General features: G+C 55.1%; 1 protein-coding gene across 2 annotated transcripts in view; it reads right to left on the bottom strand.

Moving 5' to 3' along the window:
* The window catches only part of CAPN5 (calpain 5), a 49325-nt gene extending 34048 nt beyond the window's left edge, over positions 1–15277 (bottom strand). The window contains exons 1-2 of one of the 2 annotated variants that reach the window (XR_013994145.1): positions 15122–15246; positions 1687–1930 (exon numbers count right to left, since the gene is read on the bottom strand). Coding sequence is in view for 1 of the 2 variants with exons in the window: in XM_081061986.1 (XP_080918112.1) it covers positions 1687–1851 (165 nt within the window). In the remaining variant the exon portion in view is untranslated. Of the gene's footprint in view, positions 1–1686; positions 1931–15121 lie in introns of both variants that reach the window. The other variant, XM_081061986.1, reaches the window with a different exon arrangement.
* Positions 15278–18706: the final 3429 nt, after the last annotated feature.

Raw genomic sequence — 18706 nt, 5'->3', positions numbered from 1 at the left:
CACTAGCGTCCTTCAAAGCCATGAATCTTAAATGTCTGGGTGATGGCAGGAGGGCAGGAGAGGGTCAGGAAGGGGCATTGAGGCAGTGGAGTGAGAGGAAGGCAGTGAACTCAAGTGTCTCCCTCCCACCCACTTGCATCCAAGGCTTTACAAAGGCCCTTTGAGGGTGGCCTCATTCCCCACCCACTAGACAAAAGAGAGAAAGGAAGTCATGAGAGAAAGGGGGGCCCAAGAGGCAGGAATCTTGTGGCCTGGCCAGGAAACTCCTGGGAGTTCTAGAGAACGAAGGCAGGATCCAGAGATTCTATTGCGGCTTGAGGGGCTGAGGTCAAAGGCTGCAGGGACTCTATCTGGTGTCAGGGAAGGGGGCTGGACTCCTGGGTCCAGCCCAGCTCTGCTGCCAGCTCACTGGGCAATCTGGGCATCTGCCTTCTCCTCTTGGCCTCAGTTTCTCTTCCTTACTCAGTCCAAGAAAATACACAGGATGTTTTGAGTTAGAAGGGACTTGAGATCATAGATCATAGGAAAAGAACAAAAGAACTAAATTTCATTTTCCCAAATGTCCAGGGGCCTGAGGGAACTGTACAAACAAATGCTAATATGTCCTTGTCACACCCTGCTGAAAGCCTCACCTTTGATGGCTCCTACTGTCCCAGAGCACTAGCCCTGCCCACCCTGGCTCCCTCTTCCCCTCACTGCCTTCCACATATTTTATGATCCAGCCACACTGCCACGTCCCAAATAAGCCTTTGTCTTCTTCACACTGTGCCTTCTGCCTGCACAGCCCTTCCCGCCAAACGCCCTCTCTGATTATTGGGCAGTGGGAGTCTCCTCCTGGCCCCAGGTAGAGCGCAATCTCCTGTACCAACGTCCCTCCTGTGTGACCAACCCTCAGTGTCACCAGCACAGCCATGGAGACTGGGGCGGGCCCTGGGGCGGTGACCTCCAGCTGCCTCCCTGTCACCCAGGCCCCCAGGGGGACCCACCCTCACACTCAGGAATCCAGGTTAAAGAAGATGAAATTACAGCACAAGGACAAACACTTCCGTTAAATACATGCTAGCCTCAGTGACCAAGGCCAGGACCGGGAGAGCAGCCGGCCAGCCAGAGGCTGCATAATTCACCATTCTCAATAGTGAGGGTAAGAGCTGCCTGTACTGGGCGCTAGGCTCCACGCCAGACTTTTTTCCAAGCATCATCTCTTTCACTGCTCACAACAACCCTAGGAGGCTGTTATTTTTTACTGCTATTATTATGGATTAATCATCATCGTAAGTACTTTTTCATTTACAGCAAATGACTATTTCCAAATCGTTATGATAATAATCAGCAAAGTAAATTCCTCGCACCAAAAAAAGTTCACATCCACACTACCTCATTTTTATCCCAAAAAACGATCCTGGGAAGAGGGGGGCATGGATGGCAAAGGGGCCTGTTTTCCCCCTTGGGGAAGCTGGGGCGTAGAGAGGGGCTGAGCCCTGCTGGGCAGTGCCGGCCATGGATGAAGGCCCGTTCTCCTGGTTCCCCTTCCAGATCAATCCACAGCAGGAGGGCCCAGCATCAGCCCCTCCACTTTGGCGCCGCCTGGGGCCCTGGGATGACCTCTCCTGGCCACCCCACTGGCCCCTGCAGACCGGGTGGGTCTGGACCGGCTGGCCTCAGCCCCATTTCAGACCACACACTGACCTTGGGCCGCTTCCACCGGACGGCAGACCCCGGGGTGCCGTCATAGTACAGCGAGTCGTCAGTGGCTGGGAAGCTGGGGTCCTCGAAGAGCACCTTCTTGCGCAGACAGGCCCTCTTCAGCGCTGAGTAGCTCTGGTCTCCATAGGGCTTCACACACGAGAACATGGTGGCTGCTGCCCACGGAGGAGAGGCTAAGCCAAGGCAGCGGAGGGCTGGGCGGGCGCGTGGGCAGCTCTGGCGGCGCCTGGGAGGATAGAAGGCGAGATCATCACTTCCTGAGGACTGGAGGCCCCGGGGCACGTGATCACCACGCGCACTCTCCCTGCACCCCTGGGAAGTGGGCATCCTCATGCCCGGCCCACAGGTCAGGCGTGGAGGCGCAGGGACCGGGGCAGACCCACGCAGGTCACACAGCTGGTACACACAGAGCAGGAGCGGGAACCAACTGGCCCGACTCCACAGCCTGAATTCTCTCACTTGTGAAGCAGGGGGGAAACCAGGCCTGAAGGCCAACAGGCCAAGGGCACAGCCACGCAGGGCTCAGCCCTGTCCGGCCGCCCCCGCCCCCATTTCCTTTGTTTCACCCGCCTTTCCCAGACCCCCTTGGCTGAATCAGACTGGTGGAGTGGCTGACCCACAGCTCCCTGGCCGGTGTCACACCCACAGGAAAGCAGCAGCACTGTCTCCAAGTTTCTCCCCTCTGGACGATCACGCCTTAGTCTAGAATGGCACAACTCTGCCCTGTGTGGAAAAACCTTGACGGGGGCCCATCCAGCCATCATTCACATTCATTCTCTCTTGCCCCTTTCCTGCACACTTCTAGGATAAACATCTCCAGTTCCATAGGCAGCACTTTAATTGCTCCTCAATCACAATGACCTAATTCCCCTGACGGACCCCCACCCCCACACATACTCCTTACCTTGTGGCCTCTCAGTCTCCACAGCCAGACTCTCCCAGACAGCCGCTCAGACCTCACAGCGGTGTCTCACAGTCCTGAACACTGGGGTTTCAGGGCATCTGCGGCGGGTTCCGACCCTTCCCCCATCTCTGACCTTCCCTCCCCTACTGGGCTCCCCAGTGGTCTGTTCACCTCTCCACTGCTGATGACCCCTGTGTTCAGCCTGGACGCCTCTTCCGGTCCCCCAACCAGCCCACCTACTATGAGGAGGACCATGGACCCCTTGAAGACACCAATCCCAAACTTAACATCCCATCTCCCCACACACCTTCCCCAGATTCCTCAGCCCAGGGAACAGGACCACAAGCCCCCCATGGACGAGAAGCCCCTGACGGCAGGGTCCTCTTGGTTTGGTCCTCTTGCACGTGCGGCCCTGGCACAGAGCCTGACACAGGAGGCTACTGTACATGCCAGCATCCTCCCTGCAGCCCCCAAGGGTCCAGTGGGGCCCAGCCCAGCACCCTGAACCTTGTAGCCACATGCCGACCAAATGCAAGGGACACAGACTGAACTGACAGGCCAGAAAACCTCTGGGAGGGAGGGCAGGGTGAGGAGCAACAGCCAGCAGGGCCCGACACATCAGCTGCCCTTAACAGATGCTGGGAAAGCCGGGCACCCAACTGACAGGCCCACCCATGACCCCGTATCTCAGACTCCATCTGGGCTGCTGGCAAAGCGCCATACTCCCTGAGTCGACTCATCCTGGGGCCTGCCCAGGGCAACACTGCAACCCTGCCGAGGCACAGGTCCCAACTTCCCAGCCCAGCTGAGGGCAACCGAAGCAAGACAGGCTGGCTTCTGAGGCAAACACAAGTTTGAGAGCAACTGTGTTTGGGTGCCAGTCCCAGCTGCACCACTCACCTACTCTGTGGCCTTAAACAAGTCACTCAAGCTCTCCGAGGTCCCAATTTCTCATTTCCACAGTGGGAACAAAGTTGCCTCAATATGATTATAATTAGGCAAAGGCCAAGGAGACTGTTTAGCAGGCCAGAGGGAAGAGGAACAAGAAGAGAAGTGGTCAAGCCACGTCTCATTTCCGAGAGAGATTCCATTCCTCTGGCACCTACAATGTACCGATCACCCGGCTAGAGGTTTGTGTGTAGTATTTGCAAACAGTGCTGGGTAGGCCTTTCATTGTTGCCATTTTTCAGAAAAGAAAACTGAGGCTCAGTGAGGGAAGGCGACTTGCTCACTGTTCCATGGCAGTCTGGACTCAAAGCCACATTCTCCAACTTTCTTGCCTCCTCCGTGGCCTGGAGATCCCACAACACACCAGGCAGGGCAGGGCTCACCCCACGCGCACTCTGGGGGAGCCAGCCTCCCAGGAAGGAAAAAGGGATTCCACAGGGAAGGGAGAAGCAGGAAGGAAAGGAGGCGAGAAGGGGCGGTGAGTGTGGAACACAAATGGAAAACAGGGAGAAGAGGGAGGGCCCATTGTCCCTGCTTGCCTGCCAAGCGGCTGAGAGCTGGTATGTCCTCTGCCTGAACCCTCAGTCACTTCACCTTTCGCCCCCACGTCCTACTTGAGCCCCTGGCTCTGTGTTGTGTGACCTCCGGTTGGCCACTTAACCTCTTTGGCCATCCCTCTGCCCAGGAAAGCCAATGATCCTGCCCCCTTTTATCCCCCGGCCCTGCCTTGGAGGCCTGAGGGAAAGAGAAGCGGGAGCCCAAGCCCTGGGAGCTAGCCCCTGGGCTTCTGGCACACAGCCACCCAGGAGAGTCATTAGCATAGTTTCTGCAAGGCTTCTCAGGAAGTAATTTAAGCTGCAAGAATTAGATCAAAGAAGCTGAAAGCAGGAGCCCAGAAATCAGCTTTAGCAATTCCAGTGTTGAGAACCCAAAGGACCCAGGAAGAGGGAACAAGCTGGCTGACAACACACCGCCAGGCTGCTGGAGAATGAGGGTTCTGGCGGCCTTCCAGGCTACAGAGCAGCCAACATTGCTGGGAAGGTTTGCTCCTGAGGATAGAAGGGAGGTGGGGGTCAGAGAGGGGAAATCTCAGCTGGGCCAGGGCCTGGGTGAACCCGGGCCAGGCTTAGTTGGCTGAGGGTCTGACCCTATTCAGCCATCTCTCCTGCCTCACCCCTGCCAGCCAGGCTGACCCTGGCCTACTCATGCCAGGCTCTTCTGGCCTGGGCCTTGCACAGGTTGCACCTCATGCTGACTACCCGTCTGCCCCAAGGTCACCTCCCACTCATCCACTGGGTCAATACCACAAGGGGTCACAGAATCACCAGCCGCTGAGCTTTGCTCTCTCCCTGTAGTTCCAGGCATAACCATGGAAGTCGGAAAGCCGGGCCTCCTTTGTCTGGGCCTGAGCTTGTGGCCCTTGCACTGCCCATCTGAATGTTTTTACTTTGTGTTTGAGCTGGGCACTAACTAACAGGACAGTCCGAGCTTCCCAGCTGCCCCTCAGTCTGCCCTCATCCCTCCACCCCTGACCCCTGTCAGTCTCACCCCACCCCCCACCCATTTCTAGTCTCCATCCTGGGCCGAAGTTTCAGTGCTGTGAGCGCCTTATAGTTCCCTAAAGCTGTTTACTCAGGGTCTTCACACTCACTGTTCCTGCCACACGTACACACTGTACGACTCAGCCCAAGTACCTCGCACCTGCCTCTGACATTGCCCCTCCGTATGCCTCAGCCATTACGCTGTACCCCATCTTTGTATGACTTGTCCATCTCCCCCGCCCAGCCTATGCCCCTCCAGGGGAGGGTGCCTATCCAGCTCCTCTCTGTAACCCCAGAGTCCACCATCCGGACTGATTAAGTAAATTTGTGTTGAATGACCCAACGTAGGTGATACAGGAGGAATTATTTCAGGAATAGGAAAAACAGGCTCAATGAGTGGCAGGGACTCCCGAAGGGGATCAGCTTTCCATATCAGAGCTGCGCGCGCTCTCAGTTCTCCTGAAGGCCAGGCCCTGCCCCTTCCAGCAGATCAGGCCTCTCTCCTTCCCTCCCCCTCCTGATGGCTGGGTGCCAGCCCGTGCCCACAGCCCTGCCGTCCAGCAGGAGGTGCTGCCGCAGCCCTGGCACGCTGCTGCGGCCCAGCCCTTCTCCAGCTCCTGTGGAGACCTGGCTGTAGTTTCCTAACATCTCCCTAAGCTGTGTGACCCTGAACAGGCCATGTTGGTTCCCTGGTCCGCATGGTCCTTGTCTGGAAGGAAGAGATAATGTGCCAGGGCCTCTTGGAGGATCAAATGAGCACCACCGCACGGAACCGTCGTTGGTACACTTCACTGTACTGTGTCCCTGGGGGTGTCAATATCAACGTCTGGTACATCTATAAAGTTTCCAGACCCCGACCAGGAGGGTTACAATAATTCAGGGTGCCAGCCCCCAAGGAACTTCGTGATCTAGTGGGGCTGATAGATACGAGACAAAAGGAAAAATATGTCATTTCTGAGGTTCCAGCAAGAGGGATGGAAGGAAGCCAGTACAAAGGCCTGGCCCCAGAAGCCGGCTGCCCGTTAGGTGAACAAGACCTTCCCAGGCAGAGGGAACAGCTCAAGCGAAGGCTCACGGCAGGAAGTATAAGGCAATCTAGGCCCAGCCTGGCATAGAGGGGCCCTACGTGGAGCATGAGGTGCTGAGCTGGGGCAGCACAGGGCTTGCCAGGGGGCTCAGAGAACCCAGGCTTCCAGCAGGTCAGTCAGACCCAAGTTAGAGTTTCAGCTGCAGGGCTCAGCGTCGTGTGTCCGTGGGCAAGTCACTAACCCCTCGGAGCTGGTATCAGCCCTACCTGGTTCTAGCCTCTAAGACGGCATCTTAGAGGCTAGAAAGTAGCATCTGCCATGGGCCTGCCTTACTGGAGTCTGTGTCCTCGCCTTGGAAACAGTGTGAACCCCCTTCCAGGAGGCTGTGACCTCGTCTGCTGTTCTCTGGATCTGCTGGAGGGAGCGCAGACCGGCCAGCCATGCCTGGGGCAGAGAAAGGGCTCATCTTGCAGCAGGCCACGCAGAGCGAGCTGCTGGAGGGGACTGACACCAGGGAGCCTTTCCTGGACACTGTAGCCACCACAGCCAGGAAGAAACAGGAGAGCGAGTTTTAGCCCCATGTTGTAGATGAGAGTATCAAGGAAGGTGCCCCACATCTGTGGCTGGTGAGCTGGATCCCTGCTTCCAGACTGGGTATCACACCAAGGCTTCTCAAAGCAGGGCCCCAGGTTAAAACTGTTAACACCTGAGGGGGTAGGCCGATGTGGCAATAGAGCAGTTGGCAAGAAAGTTATTCCCTGGCCATTTTTCTCTCAAGGAAAAGTCAGTTTGGTCCAGGGAGTCTTGAATCCCTCACGGCCCTTGCCCATCTCCTTAACAAGGGAGGAGCTGGCCTCAGGCTCAGAGCAACAGCACGTCGTTAGAACTAGATGGATTTTTCTGTTGCTTTTACTTGATCTTTCAGATTCTTCCAGTTACGTTGTAGTTATGGAGAGTAATGCTGACTTTCCATTTATAGTAAACACACAGTTTCCTTTCAGAAATAAGGAAAAAGGAAGTTGATTTAAAGAAAGCTATTAAGTTCCTGGTGGTGTAGGCGGGAAACAGCATTACACGAAGCCAGGGAAGGCAGGGTGCCACAGAGGAAAAGCTGTGTGGCAAGGACAAGTTACCTGAGCTCTCTGAGCTTTGGGGCTCTCCTCTAAGAGGTGGGACAATGGAGCCAGCACACAGAGGGCTGTGAGCCGCCGGGGCCATTTGACGAAGAACGGCTGGAGGAGTTGCACTGACAAGACCTATCACAAAGCTCTGGTAATTGACACAACGTGGGGTTGGCACAGCGTAGAGAAACAGCCCAAGGGAACAGAACAGAAAGCCCAGAAAGAAGCCCCAGGTAGGACACCTTATTTATGACACAGGTAACACCACAGTGCATTGGGAAAAGGGCGGTCTCTTCAATGAATGGTGCTGGGTCAACTGGCTATCAGGATGGAAAAAGCTTCACCTTGGCCCCTTCCTGCCGCTATACACAAAAACAAGTCCACATAGATTGCCAGTCTGACAAATAAAACAATAAAGCTTTTTGAAGAAAATGTAAAAAAAGGGCAAGTCCCAATGGCCAATTAAAGGAAAGAAAAAGTGCTTGACTTCACTAATCATCAAGGAAACGCAAATTAAAACCACAATGAGATACCACCCCCAGAATGGCTACAGTGAAAAACACCCTTCTTTCTCTCTCTCTCTGTCTCTCTCCCTCCCTCCATCCCTCCCCCCCACAGATCTCCATTGGTGGTGGGATCATATCTACTAAAGCTGAACACACCAATGTCCTTCAGTGATTCGACTCCTAAGTATATACCAAACAGAAACACATGCACATATTCACCAAAAACAAATACAAGAATTTTATCACAGTATTTGTTATAGCTGAAAATGACAAATAACCCAAATGCGCAACAAAAGAGGAAAGGAAAAACACATTGTTGTAGTGGAATATTATACAGCAACAAAAATGAACACACTATTGTTAAACGAAATTCCACGAATGGATCTCACAAGCACAATGTTAAACAAGAAAAGCAAAACTGTGATTCCATTTATACAAAACTGAAAAGCAGGCATAACCCATCTATGGTGAACAGAAGGCGGGAGAGTGGCTGCCTTTGGGGGTAGTGGCTCGAAGGGGCATGAGAGGACGTCTGGTGATACCGCTCCTTGGTCTGGGTGGGGGCTACGTGGGTGGGGTGGTTGAGCTGTGCGTCTAGGTTTATGCACTGTTCTAGAGGTCAGTTATGCTTCAATAACAAGTGTTAAAGAGCCAGTGCAGTGGCCGTGGGCGGAGGGTTTGGCCGAAGCTAGTGACTGATCCCACCAGTTCTGGGCCCCTCACAGCTCTAACCCTGTCAGGCTGGACACTACACACCTGGAGGGAAGGCCACCGGGCTGGGGCACACGTACAGGCTGTGTGACCTTCTGTGAGCCTCCTCCATCTCAGAACACTGTGGCTTTCACACTTGGAGTGCTCAAGCCCAAGAGAGGGCCTCATAAGGTGAAGGTGGTGCCCTCATGCCCCAACTGGGCACAGACCTCCAAGGTTTCCTCTGCACCTGAGAAACGGCTGCCAGCCAGGCAGAGACCATCCCCAGGAGACAGTCTCAGCCCTGAGGACAAACATGGCGCTCAGGGAGAGAAACTGAGCCAACGCAGAGTGGAGGCGAGGTGGGGAGATGTACAGGATCCCAGTCAGAGGTCCTGGCGTGCCGGGCGCAAGAATCAGGCCTCATCCCGAGGTGATGGAGAGCTGGGGAAGGTGCAGGGCAGGGGAGAGACTTGAGGTCCACCTGGCTGCCCCATGGAGAATGCACTAGAAAAGGATAAGACTAGAGCAGAAAGACCAGAAGGGAAGCCAAAGAACTTGAATTGGTGAGCTCAGGTGTGAATAGGGAGGAGATGGGGTCTAGAGTTGTGTGGCAGGAGACCCAGCTCTATCTGTGGCTAGCCAGTGGTGGGAGTTAGAGGGAGAACGAAGGAAGGCCTGTTGGGGACCCCGCCTCTGTGCCCCAGTTCCCCACACGCCACGGTGGGTGCCCGTTGTACAGCACGGAACCAGCAGCGTGGGTATCATCCAGTCCCAGGGCAAGGAGCCAATGACGCCCCACACCCATAAGCCTGGCAATAAAGCCTCTCATCTCCCTCCCCTTCCTCAACCTCCCACTACACCCCACTCCAGGGAACAGCGCCCCCTCCCCTTTGCCACCTAATAAGGGAAGGGCTGAAGAGCTGTGTCTTATAATTCAAGGGACACGGTCTAGTAACAACATGCACATCTTCACTGATACCCATTCTGGGCTGGCTCGGAGCTGACGAGGGGGTCAGGTCCACAAGGCAGTCCCAGGAGAGGACCGGGCACAGAGTCACGGACCCGGACTAAGAACTAAACCAGAAACAAAGCGGTCAGTGCGCCCAGGAGGAAGGCGTGTTGCGGGTAGCGCTGTAGAAGTGGGAAGCATGGTGGTGGCTGTTCAAGATGGAAGCTGAGCAGGGCTTGAAGGCGAGGCAGGAATCATCTGCGGAGAGTAGGCACCATGAGCTTCGGGTGGAGGGAAGGCGGGAGAGCACCAAGTAACAGCCAGAAAGCCAGGGTGCGGAGCTTTGATGGGGGGAGGCTGGCAAGACCAGCTCTGCAGGGCTCTGAGGACAGAGGAGCCAGGGAGTGGGTGGAGGGCCAAACGAAGGGTCAGAAGCTGAGGAAAGGGGCTGAGGCAGCGACCCGGGCACAGGAAGGCCTGATGCCAGGGAAGGAGGCCTGGAAAGGGTAGAGCCGCGGAGTCTGGTGGCTTCCTGGTTATTTGGGTGTTTTTGTTTTTGTCAATGTATTCATTCCCTTTTATCCCATTCTCCTCTTGGCCCACAAGCCACAATTTCAACAACATGCTGAACAGGTATCTCTGTCCTATTATGGGTATATTTTGGTTTCCCAGGACCCCATCTTCTCCATGTACTGTGTACTGAGGAACGGATGGCAGGGCGGGGGAGGATGAGGGGGAGGAGGGAGACCTGGGCTGGGGCCAGCGGGTTCTGGGCTCTGGGCTCCGGCAGCAGAGCCAGGGGCCAGGCCCAGTGAGTCAGTGCAGCCAACGCCAGGCAGGCTGGCACCGGGGCTGGGAAATCCTGTCTTTCTTCTCACTCCCCACTCCTTATCTGTCTGTGTCCAATCTAGTTCCACCCAGCTGCAATGATCTTTCTAGCACATAAACCTGCTATGTTGCTACCTGCCAGGAGATAGAAAGGGACTGAAAGGCAGGGCCAGAGGTTTGGGGTGCAGGCCCTTTCACTGGTCCTTGGGGACGGTGGTCCTCAGGCACCGACGTCCCTCTGGCAGCATTTTGAGGGAAAATCCAGCCTCCGGGCCAGCTCGCTGTGTGGCCTGGCTGAGTCCTGAGGCCCCTGTGCCACAGCTGTTTTTCACTGGGATTTGGGTCCCGCCATAGGGTGCTGGGAAGGTGGCGGGAAGCCTGGGGAAGCCGGATGTACCTCAGAGATGAACCTCCAAAACTGCCTTCCAGTTAGGGGTCCTCCAGGGAGGGCATGGACAGGAAGAAGCTGGGAACCTGGCCATGCTCTCGGAGGCTGGGGCTTCCCTGGGCTGGGGCAGCTAAAGCTCAGTCTCAGGCAGCATGAGTAGCCTGGCTGGTGTGGGCACTGAAAGTCCCATGTCCCCGGAAACCCAGGGCAGCGGTCACCCTACCCTGAGCCTGCCAGCCCAGCACTACATCCTGCCGAGAAGGTGCCGGGGTGGGGTAGATGCAGCTGAGCGCCCCCAGCAGGGGATGTTCTCTAACTTACTGGGGGAGGAGAACACCGGGAGCTTCAGGCTGCAGGGGCTGCCACTCCCCAGAGAAAACAACCTGACAAAATGTGACTTGATCAGGTCATGAAGTCATCTCTGCTCCACTGAGCTGTGTGACCCCAGGCAAGCCCCTGCCCTCTCTCGCCTGTAGGCTGTCACCAATGAATGGTGGGGAGGGGGACACATCTTGCTCTTTTCCATCTGCAGGGTTTGTCACCAGGACAGCCTCTTTTTCTGCTTCCTGCATGGGCAGTCTCTGCCCCTAGCACCGCCTGCCTCTAAGACTCAAGGTTGGAAACCTGGAGAGACGGGGCCTATTTCTCAGACTGGGAAACTGAGGCTTGATTCCTAGGTCAAGCCTCTGCACAACCTCAGAAATGAGCTGTACTGTTTTCACTGCACAGATGAAGTCCAGAGGCTCAGAGGGAAGAAGTACATTCAGGACACAGCCTGGAGCCTCTCTCCACATCAAACCTCTGCTCTACCTGGCACACTACACAAGCAAAGACAGTGACCCATTCGCCAACACCTGGCAGTCCTGCTCCTTCACTCACACCTGTTCTGTGCCTGGACAAGGGGGCAGCAAGGGGTCAGACAGGGCTCTGCCCTGAAGGTCAGCCTGGTAGAGGAGAGAGACAGCCACCCTGGTACCAGCCTGAGAGATCTGCTCTAAAAGGGGAGTGATTCATTCAGACGGGGCAGGAGAGGCTGCATGCAGGAGCGGGTATCTAAGCAGGATCTCAAAGGGTAGACTGTGATTTCAAAAGATGTAGATGGATTGGAGGAAGACAGAACATTCTAGGAGGAAGAAACCATTTCGGCAACGCTGTGTGGGCAATATATAGGAGAGGGAAGATGGAAAAAGTGACTAGCACAGAAACACTGCCACAGCCGGGTTATGGCAACCCTGAGAGCCAGGCTAAGACTCAGGAGTGTGCGGAGGTGTGAGTGGGGCTACTGGACAATTCACAAGAAGATGGGACAGAGAGGCGGCCAGGATGCTGGCAGAGAGACCAGGCTGTAGAAATGGCCCCTGACAGAGGCAGGACCCCATATGGCCTGGCCTTGGCGGTGGGGTTGTAATAGAGCCCCACACTGGACAGGGTCTGCAGCATGCAGACCAGGGATTCTCTGGGGGGCTGGTTGGGGGTTCTTCCTTGGAGGCCCCAGGAGGCTCACCACTTCCTAGCAGGGCAACCACGTCTTCGGGGGAAGTGGTGGGCTGGTAGCACTGCCAGGCTGTGGGCACTTCTCTGCACCGCCTCATGTTCCTGCCCATGGCAGCCTAGAAAGCCAATGCCTCCTTCTCCCCATGCCCATCAGAGGATGAATCAGAGCCTCAGAATGTCCTTTCAACATCCTCACCCTCAGATGGGGACACTGAGGCCCAGGGAGGGCAAACCAGTAACCGTCTTGGTGCCTCAGATTTCTCCCTTGGAGCCTCCAGAAGCAACCAGCCTGCCCACACTTTGATTTTAGCCCCATAAGATGCATTTTAGACTTGTGACCTCCGAAACTGTAAGAGAATAAATACATTTGTGTGGTTTGAAGTCACTTGGTTCGTGTTAATTTGTCACAGCAGCAATAGAGAACTACGATTGTTTGTAAAGAACAGTGTGGGCGGGTATGTGGCCTCACTCCTCTGTCCTGCTCAAGGAAGTGAGTGAGTGAGGGTAAAGTTACACCTTGAATTGCTCCAATGTAAAACAGTCACCCAAACTTCAGTGTCTTAGTTACTATTATTAGTAACAAACCAGTTAGGTCCCATCTCACCTGACTGGCAGAAGTTACAGGTGAGGAGGAGGGTGGGTAACAGGGCAGGGACTGGCGGGGCAGGGGCAGGCAGAGCAGGCCCGCAGGCGCTCTGCTTTTCATGCTCCAGACCTCAAGATCCTGTGGCTATCCCTGGGCACACCCCAACAGTGACGGTCAGATGGGTACCAGTGTGTGGGCTTTGTCTGCTCTGGCCACCAGCAGGGAAGTTCTCCCACAACTTCCCATACGCCCCATTGTGGCAGGTGACACCATTTAACTTAATCGTCATTCCCCAAAACCCTGCATTAGGCAGCATCTATTCCCATTTCACACAGGAGGAAACTGAAACTCAAAGGGAAGTCCCCTGCCTCAAGGTCATGTGCAGAGCCAGTCTCAGCAAGAAAGAAGCTTGGACACAATGACCCTAAATAAAGGCCGAGGTCCTGCAGGTAGGAAGGGTCACAGAGAGGTTTCCCTGGGCCCACTGGGGGTCCAGGAGGCCCTCCTGTTCAGGGACCAGGGCTTCAGGGTTGTCCTGAGAGCCCATGGGGAAAGCAGGGCCAAAGATAGCCAGAGACGCATTGGTCTGGGAGCAGTGTCCTGGATGGCACCCCCAAAACCCACAGGCCCCTTGCAACCACTGTTCCAGCCCCCACCTTGTCAACTTCTCCCAGCCCTGCTCCACTGCCAGGGGTGGCCCCATCTCAGATGGGGCTCCCCACCCACCATTCCCAAAGCTGGGACCCTACGCAGTCCCTAGCACCTCCCACTCACCCCCACCTCTGTTCTGGGAACCCCAATCAGATCCTCTCCAATGGGGAGCTGGGGAGGGGAGAGGACAGGGGAGAGAGGAAGAGGGCTCTCCCTGCTCTGGCCCCCCCTCACTGCTCTCTGCAGCGACCCACCCACTACTACAGGCAACGACGAGGACCCTTCTCAGATGCAGGGCTGACTGCTTGATGCGCCTGCCCACAGACGATCCTGTCATTCAGTCCCACACCTCCAGGCCTTGCCCATCTATTCCCGGGGCCTGCAGTGCCCCGCCCTTTCTTTTCTGCTTGGTGAACTTTTCATCTTTGGAGACCCAGCACCCATGGACCTGCAGTGAAATCTGCCCCAGCTCCCAGGCAGGAACTGACCCAACCTTGGCTCCCAGCACGGGGTGTGACCCTGGGCAAGGGTTCATCTGTTGACCCATCCACCTCGCCAGACAGTAGAGCCGCTCCTCAGGGCATGACCCCACCTGAGCACCTCTTTGTCCTGGCACAGAGCACTGGCCTGGCTTGAAGCAGCCTCAGCTGAGCCCACTCTCCCCCACCCAGTGCCTCTGCCAAGCAAAGCATCCACGCCTCCCACCACTGCCCCAGACTGTGGGGATTGGAGCAAGGAGCAGGCCCAAAGACCCTGGGAGGTGTCAATCCTTGCAGTTGAACACAGCGGTTCCCCCAGGAAGCCTCACACTGAAAGCTAGGCTGTACCCCACCCTCAAACCCCTTTCTTCCAGGAAATCCTCTCAGATTTCTCCCTCCCTAGAATCCTAGTAGTTGCTCTTGGCACTTCTCTCTCCATGGCAGGTGCAGGGAAAAGATTCTGGCTTGTGAGCCAGGCTGACCCAGGTTCAAATTCTGCCTCAGCAGCCCTGACAGTAGCTCACTTCACCCGTTTGTGGCCACTCTCTTCACCCTTGTGGAGTCTGGGGGAGAATCCCACCGCGTGAAATTAAGCCTGGAGAGAACTTGGCACCTGTTAATGATCTCCTGCCCTCCTTCACCGCTGGACCCCAGGCGGGTCTCCTCAGACCCCCAACTGTGCAGGGCGAAGGCAGGATCAGAGAAGCCCAAGACCCACTCTCTCAGATCTCCCCATCCCTCCCCCCACTCCTAAACCACACCCAAGCCCCTTAGCCCAGGAAGAGGGTCCCTATTCAGCCTGAGAGGAGGATCAGGAAGGGAATCTGCTTTGCCAGGTTTCCTAAGCCTCCAAAGACGGGGGATGGGAGTCGGGGAGGGCACCCAGGAGGGGTTGTGGAATTGATGGGTGGAGGGCTGGAAAGGGAAGGGAAAGGGAAATTGTGAGGAAGAGGAGGTCAAACCCCGGGGTTAAGCCCCGGAAGAGTCTGAACGAGGAAGCCTGCTTCAGAACTGTCGGAGGCGGGTGGAGTACAGGGGTCAGGGAGGCCCCTGGCTGCGGGGTGTGGGGTGGGTGGGGACGAACCCCGGGGGCCCTGGCGGCTGCTCCACGCCGGGTCCCCCGAAGCTGAAGGCCAGCGCTCACCCCCTTGCTCCCCGGCCTGCTGGATGTGCACCCACACACACACTGATCCCTGCACACAGGGCACGCACTGGCCCACGATGCACCCGCACACACATCCTGAAGCACACACAGGAACACGCGCGCTCGCACACGCCTCCCTTTGCGCAGCGCCTCCTACCTGCCGTGCCGCCGCGGGTCGGGCTGCGCTCGGATGCAGGCACAGCGCGGCCACTGGATCGGAGGCTGCAGGGCGCGGGGCAGCCGCCTCCGGTTCCGGCCCAGGATCTGACGGGGCTGGCCTGGGGCGCGTGCTCCAGCTGGGACTCCCAGGCTGCGGCCCGCCCCGCCCCGCCCCGCGGCCTCCACCCATTTGGGGCAGGGGCGTGGTCTTCCATGGGTGGGCGTGGTTTTCCATGGGTGGGCGGGCCGGGACCGCTGCGCATGCGAACTGGCGCGGCTCTGGGAGGCTAACTGGCCGGGAGGTGGTTGCCGAGTTCTGGTTGGGAAACAGGAGGGGATTTGGGGGCCGGCGCGGCTCAGCCCGACCCCTCTGGGCCCGATCAGGCCCTTGTTTTCCCTCCTTACCTTCCTCTCAACCTCGCTCTGTGGGCTGTGGAATGTCTCTGGGAGCCCCCCGCCCCCCGCGCCCTCCCCTGGGTGTGAGTGCAGGTCAGCAGGAGCGGGAGGGCTCCGTGCAAGCCCCGCGGAAGGCGTGCAGGCCACCGAGCTTTGGACATGCATTTTGTGCGATGACTGCGGCAAGGGCCAAGGCCGGGGGCTGGGAAAAGGACTTGAAGAGGCGTTCCCATCTCCACGTCCATGTCCATCCCCAAGGTTCGGGCTGGGGCGTGTGAGGGGACCCCGACCCCTGGAGGCGCGAAGAGAGCTCTTGTCAGATGGAGGAAGCTGCCTCCAAGCCCATATTGGTCATTTAAGTTGCTGTGATAGGACGGCAGCAGGAGGGGCATGTGTGGGGAAAAAGACTGAGCAGGTTTTGAATGACCGTTCCTGGCACACAGTAGGGGCTCAGGGACTGCGGGCTTCCTCTCCACCGCTCTAGGACCACAGGGCAGACGCGCTCCGATCCGCTCACTGGAGGCCAGTATCAGCCCGCTTCGCAGACCGAGCAACTCAGGCCCACTCATCTCCCCCTCCGGTGCTTCCAGTCTGGGTTAAAGATTTCATCCACCTCTCAGTCAGTCACACTAATTGGGTCTCTTCCACCGCCTCACAGCCTCTGTCCAGGCTTCCCAGATGTTTCTCCCCTGGGTGTCGCTCCAGCCCCCTCAGGAGCTTCCTATGGAACCAGAGAAGACTCAGCTGTGCAGCCATGACCCACCACGCAGAGGACAATGTTCCAAGTCTGTGCCCCTGTCCGACTCCCCACCTGTACCCCATCCATCACTGCCTGTGCCCTGGGCTGCAGCCTCCCCAGGCCTGCAATGCTCCTCTCAAGTGCTCTCCTGCTCTCACAGCCTCAGACCTTGTTGATGTTATCTGCCCCTGTCTGAAGGTTCTTCCTTTCCTCTCCAAGGTACCCCCTCAGCTCCCCTGCCCTGTCTCCACCGTGAAGCCCCACCCCACCCTCTTCAGCCTCCCCACCTGGTTGGTTGTGTCTCTTCCAGGACCAGGACCCTAAACTCATGCTGCTTCTCTTGGAGTTAGTGGTGGAGTCTCCTGCGGAGCAACGCTGAGGCTCATTCTGGGGAAGACATAGTGTCTGGTGATGCCAGGCAGCTCTGGCTCCAGTCCTTTGATGGTCACACAATTAGGAAAAGGCATAACTGTCCTGTCTGACCCCACACTTGTGCCCTTTCCCTCCTCTTCCTCTTCTCTCCCCCAGGGAAAAGACACTTCTGTAGGGTCCTTGACTGGCTTTCCAATTTCTGCATACACCCCCCTGTAACTGGGAGCTCACTCCCTCACAGGGCAGCCCTTTCCACTGTACTTGGGAGAGTCTTTAGTCACCCAGCGCTGATCCTCCTGGGTTGCCTTCTTAATAGATGTTGCCTCTTTCACCCAGTTTTCTGTTGGGGTTTTGGTTTGTATATTCTGGATGTCAATCCGTTGGGTGCTCTTAGGGCTCTTCAGGGCTCTCTCCCACTGTCAACCTCTATTATCTTTGTTCTTCACTGAATAGATATCTTTAGGCTTGATACATTCAAATTCAAGCTTTTTGAAACGAATATTACATGCCAACTATAATTGAAAAAGTTAAAAAATTAAAAAAAAATTCAAGCTTATACAAATCTTCCATTTATGAGTCTAAAATTTGTTCGAAGCGTCCTTCCTCACCCCTAGGCCACAAAGACGTTCTATACTCCCTTCTGGTATTTTTATAGTTTTATATTTCACATTTAGGACTGTCACCCAGCAAAGGTACATTCTTAACTGCAGCATTAGGTAAGGACCCAGTTGTACGAGCACTTCCTTGCATAGAGAGGGCCACACCACCAGCTCCATGGGTACACGTTAGGCTCCTCCCTGCACAGGCTGCCGGGAGCTCTCTCCTCTCTTCAGCCTGTTCCAGCTTTAGAACCACACTGGATCATCATGGCTTTGTAAGGCAAATGTCTCCTCTAACTCTTAAGTTTCAACAGTGACTCAGCTATTTGTTTACGTTTTAGAGTAAGGTTACTGAGTTTCTAAAAAAATTTAAAAAATCCAAATGGAGAATTTTAATGAGGGCTGTGCTGAATTTAAAAATTTGGGAAGAATTGACATCTTGATAATATTATGTAGTTCCATCCAAGAACATGTACTATCTTTCTATTCAGATCGTCATCTCTGTCCTTTATTTATTTTTAAATTTTGTATTGGGGAATATTGGGGAACAGTGTGCTTCTCCAGGGCCCATTAGCTCCACGTAGTCCTTCAATCTAATTGTGGAGGGCGCAGCTCAGCTCCAAGTCCAGTGGCCCGTTTTCAATCTTAGTTTCAGGGGGCGCAGCCCACCATCCCATGCGGGAATTGAACCGGCAACCCTGTTGCTAAGAGCTTGTGCTCTTACCAACTGAGCCATCTGGCCGCCCATCTCTGTCCTTTATTAGAGTTTAATATTTTTTCTCCATGGAGGCTTGTATGTGCACTTAATTTCTAGATACTTTATATTTTTGTTGCTATTGTAAGTGGTATTTTCCCCCAACCTTTTATTTTTTTAAACGTTAAACTAAGAGAAAAGTGGTAAGAATGATGAATACCCTTATACCTTTTACTTGAATTCACCAATTGTTAATATTTTGTCACATTTGCTTTATCTCTCTCCTCTCTTTCACATACATTCACACTTTTTTCTGAACCATTGGAAAGTAAGCTCCATACATCATATATGTATGTTATCTTTTATAAAAATGACATTTTCTAGTTGGTTATGCCTGGTATAGAGAAATGCTATTGGCTTTTGTATGTTGATCTTGAATCTGGAAACCATATTGTTACTAGGTTGCTGACATTTTTTTTTTTTAAACCACAACCACAAATTAGAATTACATTTTCTATCATGATCCTATCTTTACCATTTTGATTCACTCGGTGTTTCTATTTTGTTCTGTTTAATTTATTTTTTAATGTGGGTTTCAGACTCTGAACTGATTTTATGACCCACTCATGGGTCTCAGTTCACACTTTGAAAACTGCTCCAGACAGGGTTGGGGACCCGTCGTATGTGCTCCCACAGGCAATACTCCCCCAATACAGGCTCTGATCAAACTCTAGTGTTATTCTTTGCACAGGGGTCCAGGGGCAGACAAACACAGTCTTCACC

Source organism: Rhinolophus hipposideros, assembly GCF_964194185.1.
Source record: "Rhinolophus hipposideros genome assembly, chromosome: 10".
Taxonomy (NCBI): domain Eukaryota; kingdom Metazoa; phylum Chordata; class Mammalia; order Chiroptera; family Rhinolophidae; genus Rhinolophus; species Rhinolophus hipposideros.
Note: the sequence above shows the minus strand (reverse complement) of the source record. Positions and strands in the feature narration are given on the sequence as shown.